Source organism: Chrysochloris asiatica, unplaced genomic scaffold, assembly GCF_000296735.1.
Source record: "Chrysochloris asiatica unplaced genomic scaffold, ChrAsi1.0 scaffold00027, whole genome shotgun sequence".
In the NCBI taxonomy this organism is placed as follows: Eukaryota; Metazoa; Chordata; class Mammalia; order Afrosoricida; family Chrysochloridae; genus Chrysochloris; species Chrysochloris asiatica.
In genome coordinates this window covers 18,534,835-18,550,796 of record NW_006408545.1, presented here as the reverse complement: position 1 = coordinate 18,550,796, position 15,962 = coordinate 18,534,835, and the positions used below count along the sequence as shown (strand labels likewise).

Sequence of the window (15,962 nt, the reverse complement as noted above, 5' to 3'; positions counted from 1 at the left end):
ACTCTGTGTGTGGAGGGGTGGGAATGATTCTTCCTGTAACGATTTGTTTCCTCTTTTGAGCTACTGCATCCATAGGTGTAGGTCAAGTTCATCAAATTGTATCAGATTACTCTTTTTTTCCTCTTCTTTCTTCTTCTGGTTGAACTCTGACTGTATTTCTTTTTGCAAAAGTAAGCAAATAACATTTATGTTTTATTTTTATGTACTCTTTTTATGTATTCATGTATGCACTCTTTTTCCCATAAAGGTGTCATACTATATATATAGAAGGTTAACTCAAAAAGTATTCCTATAAAATCATAGAAACTTTTAACAAAAAAAAAAAATCAAAATGTGAAGCTATTTATTTTCAACATATCCTCCATCTAGCTCTCTACACTTTAGAAGATGGTGTTTCCATCTCTCTAAACTTTCCCCCAAATATCTGAGCTTTTCAATTTACACCACATCTAAAAGGCAGTTTTTGCCTCCTTGAAGGACTCAAACTGTGCCCCCTTTTAAAGGTTCTTTTGAGTTTGGGGAACAAAGAGAAGTCTGAAGGGACAAGATCAGGACTAGAGGGTGGATGGGGTAAGGCTTCCCAATGAATTGCTCATAAAACAGCCTTTGCTGCCATTGAAGAATGAACAGATGCATTATCATGATGGGAATAAAAGTTCCCAGCACAATTTTTCTGGCCTTTTTCTCACTAATACAGCTTTCAATTTTCTTCTAACATCTTCCTAATAAATCTTGTGATTGTTATGTGTCCTTCAAGAAAATCTAACAAGATGACTTCTTTGGAAAAACAACAGTTGCCATAGCCTGAGCTGCCCTTGCTACTCTCACTGCCTTGATCTGAACTGGCCCAGCAGATCCCCTCAGAAGCCACTGTTTGTGATGGAACCATAATGAGAATAAGACAAGAGAGAACTTGTCTGCAGACATCCACTAATCACAGAGACATGTTTAAACATGTTTGATTTGGAATAAACCTGTGTGTGTATGAACTGGAACCCTAGTGTTTTCTTAAGTGTTGTTGAGTTGGGTCCTACTCATAGTGACCCTGTATGAGGATTATGAGGAGCAGCTGGTGAGTTTTAACCACTGACCTTGTGGTTCAAACGGACCTTGCAGTACAATGCTTATCCTACAGTGCCACACCAGGAATCCTGGTCCCAGTACTTTTTTCCTTACCCTAGTATAATATTCAAGGAACTCTGGTAGCATAGTGGTTTCAAGTTAGGCTGCTAACCTCAAGGTCAGCGGTTCAAAAATACCAGCTGTCTATAGGAGAAAGATGAGGCTTTCTGTTCCTATAAAGATTTACAGCCTTGGAAACCCTATGCAGGGTCGCTATGAGTCGGAACTCACTCCATGGCACATAACCTTCACCACCACCACCAGTATAATCTTCAGCATCACAGTGTGGTGCTATAGGATAAGCATTGGAATGCTAATTGCTGGTCAGAGTTTCAAACCCTCCAGTTACTCCTAGAAAACCCTATACAGAGTCACTATTAGTCAGAACTGACTAGATGGCACTTAGTAACAATAGTATAATCTTCTTTTTTCTTTGTTATTGAGATAAAATTCACACATTGTTAAATTTACTCTTTAAAGTGTACATTTCAGTAGTTTTTAATATATTCACAAGGTTGTACAATCAACCACTATATAAGTCCAGAGTATGTTCCTAAACCCCAAAAGAAATCCTGTAGTCATTAATTTCCTTCAACAATGTTTTATAGTTTTTAGTGTACAAGTCTTACACTTTTGTTAAATTTATTCTTAAATATTTTATTGTGTTTGAAGCTACTGTAAAATGGAATTGCTTTTTAAATTTTATTTTCAGAATGCTTGTTGCTCAAGTAAATACAAATGATTTTTATACTGATCTTGAATCCTGCAACTTGAATGAGTGTATTTATTTGTTCTAATAGTTGTGGATGTGTATTCACGTCTTAGAATTGTCTGTATGTCATCTGTGAATACAGATAGTTTTACTTCTTTGTTTCCAATATGGATGTCTCTTATTTCATTTTACTTGACTAGTTTCCCTGCCTTATATCTCTAGTGGAGTCCTGGTGTGCTGCTGTAGGATAAGCTCCGGACTGCTAACTGCAAGGTGTGTGGTTCAAACCCACCGCGGAAAACCTATATAGGGTTGATAGGAGTCGAAATCCACTTTAAAAACGATACCTCTGGTACATGTTGAGTAGAAGTAATAAGAGTGGGCATTATCATTTTGCTTATGTCTTGATCTTTCTCTCAAGGGGAAAGCTTTCATTCTTTTACCATTAAATATCTTATTAGCTGGTTATGAGTTGGACTGCTAACCTCAAGCTCAGCAGTTCAAAACTACCAGCCATTCCACGGGAGAAAGATGAGGCTTTCTGTTCCTGTAGAAATTTACAGCCTCAGGAACTTTATACACGGTTGCTATGAGTCGGAACTGACTCCAAGCACGGCACCCCCCCACACACACACCCCCACCACATCATGTTAGCTAGAGGCCTTTCATAGATGCCCTGGACCAAGCTGAGGACATTCTTTAGTAGTCCCAGTTTGTTGAATGTTTTCATCATGAGAGGTTTGGGATTTTGTCTGCTCTTTTGTACTTTATTTTTTCATTTAACAGTGTATCCCAAACCAGTAATAGAGATCTTTCCATTCTTTCTTATAGCTTCAGAGTTCTTTATTGTGTGGGAGGGTTAGAGTTTATTCAGCCATTCTTTTACATTTGGGCATTTGGTAGTTTCTGGTATTTAGCCATGACGAATAATGCTATAATGAGTAATATTGTGTGTGTTTTCATACTATTGGAATTATATATTCAGGGACAATTCCTAAAATTGGGATTGTTGGATCAAAAAGTATATGCATATGATATTGCCAACTCACCTCCAAGAGGTTTATATACTTTGCATGCCCACCAATATTGTATGGAGTGCCTGTTTTCTCTCAGCCTCATCACAACTATTGCATACTATTACAAACCTGCTTTTAATTTCCATCTCAGAGTATATTTTTAATATAGTTCCATGTCTATTAATGTACATTTATATTACCATTTTAATAGAGTAGATGAGGAGGTAGAATAATATCAAATAACATAACTGAAATTTTTAGCTTAATTTTTAGCTAAGTGCCTTTGAGTCAGTTCCCTCTCTTGATTCTGAGACTATAAATCTTTGCAGGAGCAGAAAGCCTCATCTTTTTCCCACAGAGCTGCTGGTAGGTTCGAACCACTGGCCTTGTGGTTAGGAAGTTCAGTGCTTGTCCTATGTAGCCATGACATTCCCTTTAGCTTAATATCACCTGACTATAAAAGGCCACACATCTTAGTAGCTCCTTATCATCAATCAGCCTTTTCCACTGTTGGTTTTAGGAAAGGATGCAGCAAAGAAAAGGATTTGGAAACTACCACTTTGGAAAACAACAATAAAACAAACAAAAATAATAACTGCCCATAAGATCATTGTTGTTGTTGTGAAGTGCCGTTTAGTCAGTTCTGACCCATAGCAACCCTGTATTGGGTTTCCAAGGAGCAGCTGGTGAGCTTGAACTGCCGACCTTGCAGTTCAAATGGCTTTGCAGTCTGGCGCATTAACCCACAGTGCAACACCAGGACTCAGTTAAGATCACTAAGTGAATGTAATTTAAATATAAAAATACATATGGTTTTAGAAAATCAACTTTACAAAGGGTCGCATTGTTTACGTCTTATGGTTCCCAATCATCTCACCACTTTCATCCATTATTACATGATTCTTTTCTTTCTTTCTTCCTTTTTAAAAAACTTTTTATTGTGAATTAGGTGAAGGCTTATAGAGCAGATCAGTTTTCCATTAAATAATTAAGACAAATTTTTCTTAATCTCACTAGTTGCAATCCCCCAATGTAACATCATTTATCCCACTTCCTCTCTGTGTTTCCTGTTTCCTCTTTCTTTCCTAACCCTTCTGAATTTTGCCCTTGGTAAATCCTGCCCTTTTGATCTCAAATGGAGATAATGTAAATAATGGGCATCTCACTAGTGTGATTGTTCCCCTATGGACCTGTCCTTTGGCTGAAAATAGAACCTAAAGGCTGAGTTGATTTTCAGACCAGAAGGGTGACTAAGGGTCATAATTTCAGGGGTTCTACCAAGTTCTATCTGAACAATAAACATGGTCTTTTAAAAAATTTTTTATAATTTTGAGGGTTTTTTTTTGTTGTTTTATTGTGAATTATGTGATAGTTTACATGGGAGAACATTAGCTTTACATTCATCCTATCATATGTCATTACATTTCCATGGTTACAATCCCCTCCATGCATCATCAACCAACCAAAGGGTTTACCCTGCAAGCCTGCCCCCCTGTGTCCTCAGCACACAGCCACTCTCCCTCTCTGGGTCTAGAGTCCCCAGATGCTCCATCTCTCCACATCATCATCTCTGCCTCCATCTCTGATGTTACTGTTTCCCTGGGTAGGGTCCTGCTCTCTGCTCTTCTCCCTTGATGGTTCCAGGGACCTCCGCACCTAGACTGAAAAGTCAAGCACTCCCTTCCTTTTGTTATAAAAGTCTACCTTTACATTTCCAACCCTCACAGTCAATTCTAATAACAATTACTCACTATTGTACCACAAGAGACCTATCCCCATCGCCTTTCATCAGCTCCGCCCAGACAGATTGGATACTACTCAGTAGAGATTCTACCTTCCTCCACGCCCTCTGGATCTAGGTTCCCTCTTGAAAGCTTGTAAGCCAGTCACTTCTTGCCTTTGTAGCCCCCCCATTTTGGGTAGCCAATGTCCAAGTTGCCCATCCCTGTCCTACTCTGTGTATAGAGGGGGTGGGAATGATCCTTGCTGTAAAGATTTGTTCCCTCTTTTGAGCTACTGCATCCATAGGTGTAGGTCAAGTTCATCAAATTGTATCAGATTGCTCTTTTTTTCCTCTTCTTTCTTCTTCTAGTTGAGTTGTGATCATCCAGTCACTGAAGCCAGGTCAAGTGGGTATTATCTGCAAGTGTGGGTGTTCTTGTGCATATGCCTTCTCTTCTTATCAGCTGGATGCTTCACTCTCTACTTTAGTCCTCTGTGGCTATGTCACTGACTCTGGGCCCAAGAGTCCCCAGGTCTTGCCACATTGCTGGCCAACCAGGTCTCCACCCAGGTTCACAGGAGTCTATTGAATGTTGTAGGGCTCAGCTTGCAGCTTCGTTGATATTTTTCCCTCACTTCCCCTTATTGGTGATGAATGTGGTCACCAAGCAGAGTGCATGTCTGCTCTTATATTCCCATTGAGTATGATTTTGAGTTTTGTTCTACATTTTTCTCTCACTCTATCCAGGACCTTCTACTATGATCCCTTTCAGAGCAGTTGGTAGTGATAGTGGGGCACCATCTAGTTCTTCTGGTCTCAGGATCATGAACCTCTTCTACTTCCCTTTATTCATTTCCTTTCTTCATATTAATAGGAGAGTTCAAAATTAGGAAGAACACTCAACTCCCTTCTCATGCACTTTAGAAAACTATTTTATTCTGTTATGTAAATTGTCACATTTAGTGCCTTACTCCTTCATTGTGCAAAATAGTGTCTCCCCTTCTCCTTCTCCTGTTCCCTTCTCTCTCCCTCTTTTGTGCCCAGGAATGTGTAGGTATTCGGGGACTTAGTTGTGGCTATGAGATGATTATGGAGCTTGTATTGCAAGGCTTAAAAATGGAACCAATTTAATTTACTTTATTTTAAATTATTTTAGGAAATAAGTTCAGATCTGAGAAATCATGGTGGTATGGGTTCAACCAGAAGAAGATATTCCAGAATTATGAATGACATAGAGAGTTTGCTGTTAGCCACAACTCCAAAAGTCCCAGATACTCTTACACATCCTTCAGAAAGACTGCAGATTATCAAAAGGTACTGCCCCTGAATTGCTTAAAATAATGTAAGTGTTCTCTTTTAAGGCAGTTAATTACATAGTATTGTAGGCGACCTATGCTAAAGTGACCATCACATGATTTCTTTTGAAGACTTTGCATGAACACTGAAAAGGCTCAACTCCTTCCAACATACTCCAATCTATGAAGGAGAGTCAACCACTTCTCATTTCAACCTCTCCTAGCTCTCCTCTTCTCTTTTTTTATTTCTCTCTCTCTCCCCTCCTTTCTCTCTTTCTTCTCTCTGTAGATATTCCAAACTCCAAGAAAGGTAGAACACAAGGAAAAAGATGTACATCTTTCATATCTATCTTAAATTGCAAAGGCCAAAATTTGACCATTGCTTTGGATAATGGGATGGTGTGTTGTCAGAAATAATAACCTTAGGAGTGCACAGCCTCTAAAGAGACATACCTACATCATGACCACACTTCACCCTGACAGAGAGAAACATTTGTATTCTGTAGTAATTATTGAATACTCTTGAGTGTTTTATTGAGGCATGCCAATGACACTCTAACTTAATTTAGAATAAACTAATAATATCAGCCAAATCTACTCTACTACTCAAGCTGTCATTTATCTGAAACATGGCCAGAGTTTAAGTGCTCTAAGCCCACGTTCCCAGCAGTGCCTCAGCGAGAACCCTTTGGGATTCCCTTTCAGACCAGAAACCCCTAAAATTCAGGCCAGGAAGGTACAAGAGGCTGGTTCTCGAGTTTGGGACCAAAGAGGGACTCCGGATGCATGCTTCAGGCCCAAGGGGTTCCTTAAAGAGATGGACACATCAGCGTACCCTGTGATCATCAAACACATTTAAAACACGTGAGAACCATGGAGGCAGAACCACTTGATCTCGTATTGAGAAGCCCAGCACTCAACCCAGATATTCTGTCTCCCAGAAAGCTCTTGGATTTTTCTTGTTGCATAGCCACTTACCCCCTGTCTTGTGCTTAGATGTCTCTCTTCACTTGTCAGGGCACCGGAGGCTTTCGTGTCTATTCAACTAGAAAAGGTGGGGCTGCGGGACATGATGCTGAACAACTTTCTCCTCAGGAAACAAACCATGGCTGACAGAATGCAAAACCCAGTGAGTGTGCGGTGAAAAGAGCATCCCAAAGCTCTGGTCCTCTTTTACATTTGAACAAATAGAAATTCTTGACTTGGAATGTGCTGCTTTCAATCTATTTGGCTGTTGCTGTTGTTGTTGTTGTTAAGTGCCTTTGAGTCGGTTCTGACTGATAACAACCCTGTATAGGGTTTACAAGGAGCAGCTGGTGGGTTTGAATTGATGGGCTTGGCTGACCATGTAGTTCAAACCAATCTTGCAATCCAGTGCATTATCCTGCAGCACCACACCAGTACTCCTATTTGGCTAGGACCATGTAAATATTTTGAGAAGAACTGAAAAGGGATGTTCAATAATAAATAGAAAGGAACCAATTCAAACTAATAGCAACCGAGTTGTTTAAATGGGTACGTTTTTCCAAGATTTCATTTTGTTTTGTCACTTTCTAAACCGACCAGTTTTAACACCTACACTGGATTTGACACCATCCCTGGGTGACACAAGGTGAGGAGAAGCACCACTATCTAGTTGCCTATGATCTTCAGTCTTCAGACATGTTTCTAGTTAAGGGTTTTATATTAGCCTGATGATGTGGCGCTGCAAGATAATGTCCTGGACTGCAAGGTTAGTTTGAACCATGAGGTTGGCGGTTCAAACCCACCAGCCACTCCTCAGAAATGTTACACAGGGTCACTCTGGGTCAGAACTGACTCAACAGCACTTAGCAGCAACAATGACAATCTACTGAAGAATGGTATAAAGTTCAAACTTTGAATCTGGTGAATTATGTCAATATCACTTTCTTATTTATTACTCTTTTGACTAGGAAATCATTAAACTAATGCATAGTTATTTGGGAGAAAAATGACAAGGGTTTCAAACACCAGCCTTTGTGACTAAAAAAGATGTCTTCCAAGGTATAGAATTACCTAATCCAGTCCTATAAATGGGATCTGATAGAAGCCAGACCTTCCAAATTAGACTATTACTCAACAATATTGAAGGTAAAGGGACCCGTTTAATGAAAAATTCTCAAAAATCATTCACTAAGTGAAAAGTGGATAAGCACTGGACTGTTAACCACAAAATTGGTGGTTCAAACCCACCAGCTGCTCCTTGGAAGCCATATACAGGGTCACTATGAGTCAAAACCAACTCAACAGCACTTAACAACAAGTGAAAAATACAGGAACTTGTTAACTGCTATTCAGGATTATCCAGCTCAGTTTTGTCAGGGTCTGGGTTTTTACCTGATTTACAAGCCTGTTATTCTTCCACTGACATTTGGCAGACCACATGAGACTCCTGGGTAAGAGTCAAAGGACTTTGTTACTCACAGCAGAGCAGCTACATGAACTTTACATTTGAGTCTGCTCCCCTTGCCTCCCAAGTCTTGTGAGGGCAACATGGATTGATCCACATGACCATAGGGGACTTGTGTCAGAGTTGAGAAACATTGAACTTGGGTATCCACCTCTTTCTTTACAAACCTAGTGTTTTTCCTAGAGGGAGACATTCCTTCATTCCTCAATGTTGCTCACAGCAAACAAGTCTGAGAAGTAACCAAGGTAAAGAATGATCAGGAACTTGCTGTCTGGGCATACTCAGCAGGATGTATAAGAGGGAAAGAGACCCATAGAGGACTATGTCCCAACAAGAATAGCTTCAGAAAGAATCTCTCAATTTCATGGCCTTCCCTACTTAAAGTCTGCACACATGTACTGGGATGGATGGATGGTTTATACAGTTGACTGTCTAATATAATAACTATAATTTTCTTTCATCACAGGATGAAATTGTGAAAGCCAAGAGAGATGTTATCATTGAATATTGTCAGAAGTAAGTATAGAATAGGTGAATAGTACATGTTGATATCTCTGACTCTGAATTCAATGAACACAAGTATTATGTATATAATCTAGATAACGACCAGGGTGGTTGTGGTGGTTATGTGTCGTGGAGTCAGTTCCAACTCATAGCGACCCTGTACAGGGTTTCCGAGGCTGTGGTGGTTATGTGTCGTGGAGTCAGTTCTGACTCATAGCGACCCTGTACAGGGTTTCCGAGGCTGTACATCTTTACCGGAGCAAAAAGCCTCATCTTTCTCCTGAGGAACAGCTGAGAGTTTTGAACTGCTGATCTTAAGGTTCGCAGCCCGATTCATAGCCACTATGCTACCAGAGCTACCAGACTAGCGAAGTTGGTGCTTAAATAAACCACCAGTTACCACTGAATGAGCTTGTCTTCTGGAGACCCCATGAGCGTCAGAGTAGACTGTGGTCCGTAGGTTCCCAATGACTAATTTTTTACAAGTAGATCACCAGGCCTTTCTCCTGAGGTGCCTCTGGGTAAACGCAAACCTCCAACCAGGGTTTCCAACCAGTTCATTCTAGTTCAACTCCCTACTAAGATTTTGCCTTTCCACCCAGATAGACTGAATCCAAATCTATATTTTAACAATTCTTAAATAAGAATTACCTTATGGATACATAAAGATCTTAATAAAATGTAGATTCAGATTCAGTATATGGGGGTGGGGTAGGTGGAAAGGCAAACTTTCAATGTGGGGGTCAAACCAAATGAATCTGTTTGAAGCCCCACCTCCAATCTTTCAAAGCAATCAGTAAGCATGTTAACTGTTTGCACCACCAGGGAAGCCACAGTTCTGCTGAATAAAACCAAATCAAACTGCTCTTCTCTGACAAGCAGAGAAGCATTGGCAGGGAAGAGTAGAAGGTTCTCTGAAGAGGTCAATGGCTCTGCCTTCAGGCAGTAACCTGACCCAGATAAAAATTTCTTCTTGGCAGAGATGCTTCATTTTCTTCTAAAAGTCCTCCAGGAAAACGGATCCTGGAACTTGGGTGAGCTGTGGAAACACCTGAACTCCCTTCTTTTGACTCTAGGTTTGGCCACCACATGTCTCACTACGCCCTTCGGGCTCAGATCCTGGCATACTGCAATAGCCTGAGAGCCCTGCTGGAAGATTTCCCAAGCATCAGGAACACCTTTTTCATGATGGGGCAACCTCAAGAAAAGAAGGGGCTGAGGGATTCCAAGGAAGGCCTTAAGGCTGACTTCAGGTGTGTCATTTCCTTTAGAACTTGCTACTCCCTACCACTATCCCCTCCAGGAGTGTTGGATTTGGTATGGAAACCCTTGCTCCCTATACTACATTTGGACTTTGATCTTTTTGTCCAGAAAGGCAAGAGGGCAAGAGTTAGCAATCCAGGAATAAGAGCATCTTTGTATTTGGACCCATGCAGTCAGTGGGGGAGCAAAAATACCCTGTAGGATGAGTTTACCTTAATCTCTCCTGGCAACAACATGGAGCTTAGTGCTGATAATGCTAATAAACATGATCAGATTTATCAGGTGTCAGATCACCCTTATTCATTCATTTATGTGTGCATTATTCGGCCCTCAGGCACTTTGCTAAGTGCTAGAATGATAAAGGCGAATATGTCATTGTCTCCGACAATAAAGTCAGTCCATTGGGGATAAAGAAGTCCTGGTATGGTGACGTAGGATAAGTACTGGACAGCTAACTGCAAAATCATTGGTTCAAACCCACCAGCCACTTCTAGGAAACCCTATACAGGGTGGCTATGAGTTTGAACTGACTCCACAGCACTTAACAACAAAAACAACAGCAATGGGGAGAAAGCACTGTAAACAAACAAGTAGCTTCAATGACAATGTGTTAAAGGGTATGAACTGGATGTGAAAGAGGGAGTGCTAGCCTCTACTCAGGGCCTCAGGGAGGAATTCAAAAAGGAGGTGATCATAAAGGTGGAATTCGTGAGAGAAATTGGGATGATCGAATGGGCTGGAGGATGAAATAAGCTGACATCCTTAAGTCCTTGACAAGCTGCCTGTCAAAACTAACAAAACAGTACTTACAAATTACTCAGTTTGTGGATTTCAGTGTTTTGAGTCTTGAGCTCAGCAGCACCTCTCCTGGGGAAGGTCTTCAGAATTTAACTAATGGAAGAATGCATTTGAGGGGGTGGGCAAAGATGCCTCAGCATCCTGCTTTGCTGAAGGGTTTGACTATACATCTGCTGTCTGGGATGCTGATCACATCTTTCTCTCAATTAAACACCACAGGATAATTCTTTAAGGCTTCTTACCTCTGTTATCTGAAGATTCTTTTGTCACTCATCCACTCAGGAGCCAAGTCAGCCAATCATAAACGCAATCTTCATTTGGGATCAAACTCTAGAAATAGTTTCCAGACGTCTAGCCAGAAGTTCTAAGGTGCTCTGGTAGCGTAGTGGCTTACAAGTCGGGCTGCTTACAGCAAGATCAGCAGTTGGAACTACCAGCCACAGGAGAAAGATGAGGCTTTCTGCTCCTGTAAAGATTTACAGTCTTGGTATCTCTCTTCAGGGTCGCTACGAGTCAGAATCGACTCCACAGCACATAGCCACCAACCAGAAATTCACTACATTTGGCTTTAATATATAGTTCAGAAGTCTATTTTTTTTGTAATCTGTTTCACTTGCAGCAACCAAATAGAGTCAGAATGTGAAAAGGAAAAAGTATCACTCTAATTTGCACCTCTTGCTCTATTCCTTATTTCCTTCCTACGTGTGAGTAAAGTAAGTGCCCACCCAGAGGGCAAGTCTCACAGCCAGGAGGTAGGGGAGCTCATACAGATTCAGGGTTTCTTCATGACACCTACCTCCTGCTTCTTAAACTCTTGAGATTTAAGCATATCCCCTTTGACATGCGCACATAACACTGGGCTGCGAACCACAAGGTAGGTAGTTCAAATCCACCAGCTGCTCCTAGGAAACTCTACACAGAGTTGCTATGAGTTGGAACCAACTCGACGGTACTTAGCAGAAAACAACAATAGAAAGGAAGGGAAGGGATGGTTCAGGAGGAGAAATCTCACTTTTTGTGCAGAAGACACAGGTTCATGGAATTACACATCAAAACAGCAGTCTTGACATTTCCAGGAACACATTCCTTTTAAGTGTTGAGTTTGTGGAACAAAAAAAAGGGAGGTGGGGGCAACATTAGGGCTGTAGTGTAGCTGGGGTAAAGTTTCCCAGTGAAATTCTCATGGGACAGCCCTTGCTACCCTCAAAAAATGAGCAGGTGCATTTTTTATGATAGGCAAAATGATTCCTCAGGGTCTTTTTCTCACCACTGCAGTTTTCTGTTTTCTTAAAACTTCTTCCTAATACACCCCAGTGGTTATCCTGTGTCCTTCAAGAAAATCCATCAAGATGACCCCTTTGGGATCTCAAAAAATTATCACCATAACTTTAACCTTCTGAACTGACCTTCTGCCTTGAATATAACTGACCCAACAGATTCCCTTGGAAGCCACTGTTTTGATTGGGCCTTTTTTTGAAGGCAACCTGAAGAAACTAAGACAAGCATATTGCTGAGAGAACTTGCCTGCAGCTACCCACTGACCATAGAGACATGTTTAAGCATGTTTTGTTTGGAATAATCTTGTGTTAACTGGAACTCTAATAGCAATATTTTTTCACTTATCCTCATATTTTATCAAATATTATGATGTTCTCCCCTAGTGACTCATCTTTTCCGATAACATGTCCAAAGCAAGAGATTTGGACAATACTCTATTATGATCCATGGCATTTTCATCAGTTAATTTCCAGGCTAGGTTGCCAGGCTTTTCTTCCTATTCTGTCTCAGTGTAGAAGCTCGGATGAAACCTTTCTACCATGGGTGACCCTGCTAGTATTTGTAATACTAGTAGTATAGCTTCCAGCATTGCAGTCACACAAAAGTCACCACAATACAATGAACTGATAATTGGGTGGTAGGCTTAATCCTTAAGAAGTCTGTAATACACCATGTTTTAGCAGAATCCCCCCTTCTCCCATCCAAGAACTGGAGTTTCTGTGGAAGATGAGCTAAGGGGTACTAGTCTTCCAAGGTTTCTTGAAGTCCCCATTCCCTTTAGGACTCCAGAGGAGACAGTGAGTCTGGAGACTAGGGCTACATTTGGCCACATTCCCAGGAAAAATTGCACTGACTGTTGAAGGAGCAACAGATGGAAAGAAAGAAAAGTTCCTAACAGTAATTGAACCCTCGCCATATGCCAACCAGAGTCACCATTATCCCATATGACTAACTTAAACAAGCTAGAAGGCACCCCTTCCTCTGGGCAGATGCAGCCAAAACCAGGGTACACAGCTCAAAAAATCAGAGGTGAAATCAGCTAGGCCAGGTCCTGAGGAAGAAGGAGAGAATTAGAATGTCATCCAGAGTTTCTGGCTTAGGTAAATAAGAAAGTGGCAACACGCTCGCTCTCTTCCAGTCCCTGGTACACTGGGAGCTGCAGGCAATAATGCAGACATGGCTAAGTGCAAGAACCACACCATGCACAACCAGTCCCAAAAATGGCATAGAAATGGTATCAAGAAACTCAATCACAATGATATGAGTTTCTTAAGGGGGTGGACCCCAAGTTTCTGAGGAACATGTGCTTTGCCAAGAAGCACAAGAGAAGGCCCTAAAGAACAATGCCAAGGCCATGGATGCCTGTGCTGAGGCTATCAAGGCTCTTATAAAGCCCAAAGAGGTCAAACCTAAGATCCCAAGGGTTGTCAACTGCAAGCCTAGTCGACTGGCCCACATTGTCCACCCCAAGCTGAGGAAGTTGACTCGGGCACACATTGCCAAGGGTCTGAGGCTCTGTCTGCTAAAGTCCCAGGCCAACACTCAAAGTAAGGGCTGAAGCTCCAGCCAAGGCTCAAATGAGGCTCCCATAGGTGCCCAGACCCCTCCGAAGATGGAGTAGAGTTCTGCAACTGAGGACAGACAGACTGGCATGACCTCTGGGACTGCTGTCTGCATGGAGCTGGTGTCCTCCGGTGCTGTTTGGCCAAAGAAACCTGAGGCAGGGAAAGAAAACAAGGGTGGCAGTGCCGTTAGGAAGAAGAGATGTGGGGTAAGATAATAAGTCTTGGCTCAGAAACCTGCACTGTGGAATTCTTCCATTAGTCTCCTGGCAATTCTTGGGAGCTTCTTAGACCATGTTTCTTTTGCACTTTCATAGCTTTCATTGTGCCACGCTTCCAGCACAGTGTCATGCTAACATGTCTAGCTCCCTCTGAATGTCAGATCCTTGAGCCAGCAGAGGTGGTCTTCATTGTGTCTCCTGGGTGCCCACCTCTGCCTTTGATCCTGGTTGAAAGAGTGAGGGGGGAGTGTCTGACTTTGTGGGTAGGTCAGGAGGAAGTGGATGGAGTTGAAGCCAGCTGGCATCATCATCTGCTAATAGGAATTTGGTATAGATCTTAAAGAAAGTTTAAGACTGCTGAAAAGGGAAATGGGCCTGAGAGATAGCCAAAGGAAAGAAACAGAATTATTCTTGGGTGACACAATTCAGGCTAGGAACCATTATGTATTGTTGCATCAATGTAATTAGCCATGTGATTTCCTCTAGCTGTGCCTTAGCAACCTGCAACTAGGAGCAGAAAGCTGAAAGGTTAGAGAAATCCAGAGCTGGGAGTTTGTTAGGTAGGTTGTGAGTACTGAGAAGGAAAGAATTAAAAGTGCTGGTGAGAGAATAATGCTTGATTTGGTCCAATCTAGGTGGAGGACTCCTAGTGTGGTGCTGTAGGAGAAGCACTGGACTGCAAACCATAAGGTCAGCAGTTCAAACCCACCAGCATCTCCTCAAAAACCCTATATAGTGTCAGTATGAGTTGGAACCAACTCGATGGCACTTAACAACAACACAGAGAAGGGAAGTCCTGGTGTGGCACTGCAAGATAAGAACTTGACTGTTCACTACAAGGTTGGCAGTTCAAACCCACCAGCTACTCCTTGGAAACCCTATACCGGGTCACTGTGAGTTGGGACTGACTTGATGGCACTTAACAACAAGGCAGAAAAGGAACGGAGGTAAGAAAGTTATAAGCAACTGCTAGGGGAGACCAGAGGTCTGGGTAACACCAATGTGTGTATTTTGTGGGAATGAAAGAGATTTAATAGGAGCGAAGGAGTGAGAAAACTGGAAGAATAAAAGTTGGTGTACGGAATTGGTTCCAGGTGATGAATTTTAGGGTGTGGCCCAGGAATGGGTGGCTGAAGAGTAATGGAGGTGTAGGGGGACCTTGTTGAGGAAGTCAAGGACTGTAAGAGCAGGTAGTTGATGGTCCTTCTTTAAGGTTGTTGTTAAGTGCCGTCAGGTCAGGTTCCGACCCATAGTGACCCTGTATAGAATTTCCAAGAAGTGCCTGGTGAACCTGAACTGCCAATCTTGCAGTTCAAACCGACTTTGTAGTCCAGCACGTTAGCCCACAGTGCCATACCAGGACTCCTGCTTTAGGGTGGGAGTTGGCAGTCTCCCTGGGAGGGCTGCACTCTGGGTTTTGTGCTTCCTTCACTGAGTACCTGAAGCTTTCTGCTGTCATCTCTGCCCCACGTTGGGATGGAAGCATCTGGAAGCAAGCAGAGGCAACAGCACTTGATAGAGGCCCGGTAGCTCCAGCTGCTAACATACTCCTCAGAGAGAAGGCTAGGGGCCATTCCTGCTGACAGGCCACACCGTGCAACCTGCCGGCCAGTGTACAGAATTGCAGACCTCATGCTTCTGCCTTTCCCATAGGCTTTTGGGCACCATCAGATACTATGACCTGAACAATGAGATGAAACTGGGCCAAGCCACCCTGATCTGCACCACAGCAGGAATAGTCTGACGTTGTGATTGCTAAACAGACAAATTCTCCAGACTAAAACCACATTTTGTCCTTGATCTGAAAACTAGCTGATTAAAAGCTTGAGACGTGAATGATAGGATCAGGTAGGGTTTTAATGATGGAAGAAGAAAAAAAATGTCTCCTTCATATTCAGAAAATTTGATATTGAAAGTATTCAGCCCTCACTTAAAATGAGTTAGATTTTGCTCTAATAAGTGGAAAGGGTCATTTGAATCTCTCTCAGAAACCCAGGAATCGTTTTATTCCTCATAGGCAACCATTGCAACAGTTAA

General features: G+C 42.0%; 1 protein-coding gene across 1 annotated transcript in view; it reads left to right on the top strand.

The window, feature by feature from the left end:
- Positions 1-15,669, top strand: part of LOC102811325 — a 128,492-nt gene extending 112,823 nt beyond the window's left edge. Inside the window, exons 23-27 of the mRNA XM_006839992.1 lie at positions 5,730-5,887; positions 6,886-6,997; positions 8,766-8,815; positions 9,880-10,056; positions 15,579-15,669. Of these exons, the coding sequence (XP_006840055.1) occupies positions 5,730-5,887; positions 6,886-6,997; positions 8,766-8,815; positions 9,880-10,056; positions 15,579-15,669 (588 nt within the window). The remainder of the gene's footprint in view (positions 1-5,729; positions 5,888-6,885; positions 6,998-8,765; positions 8,816-9,879; positions 10,057-15,578) is intronic.
- The last annotated feature ends 293 nt before the right edge of the window (positions 15,670-15,962 follow it).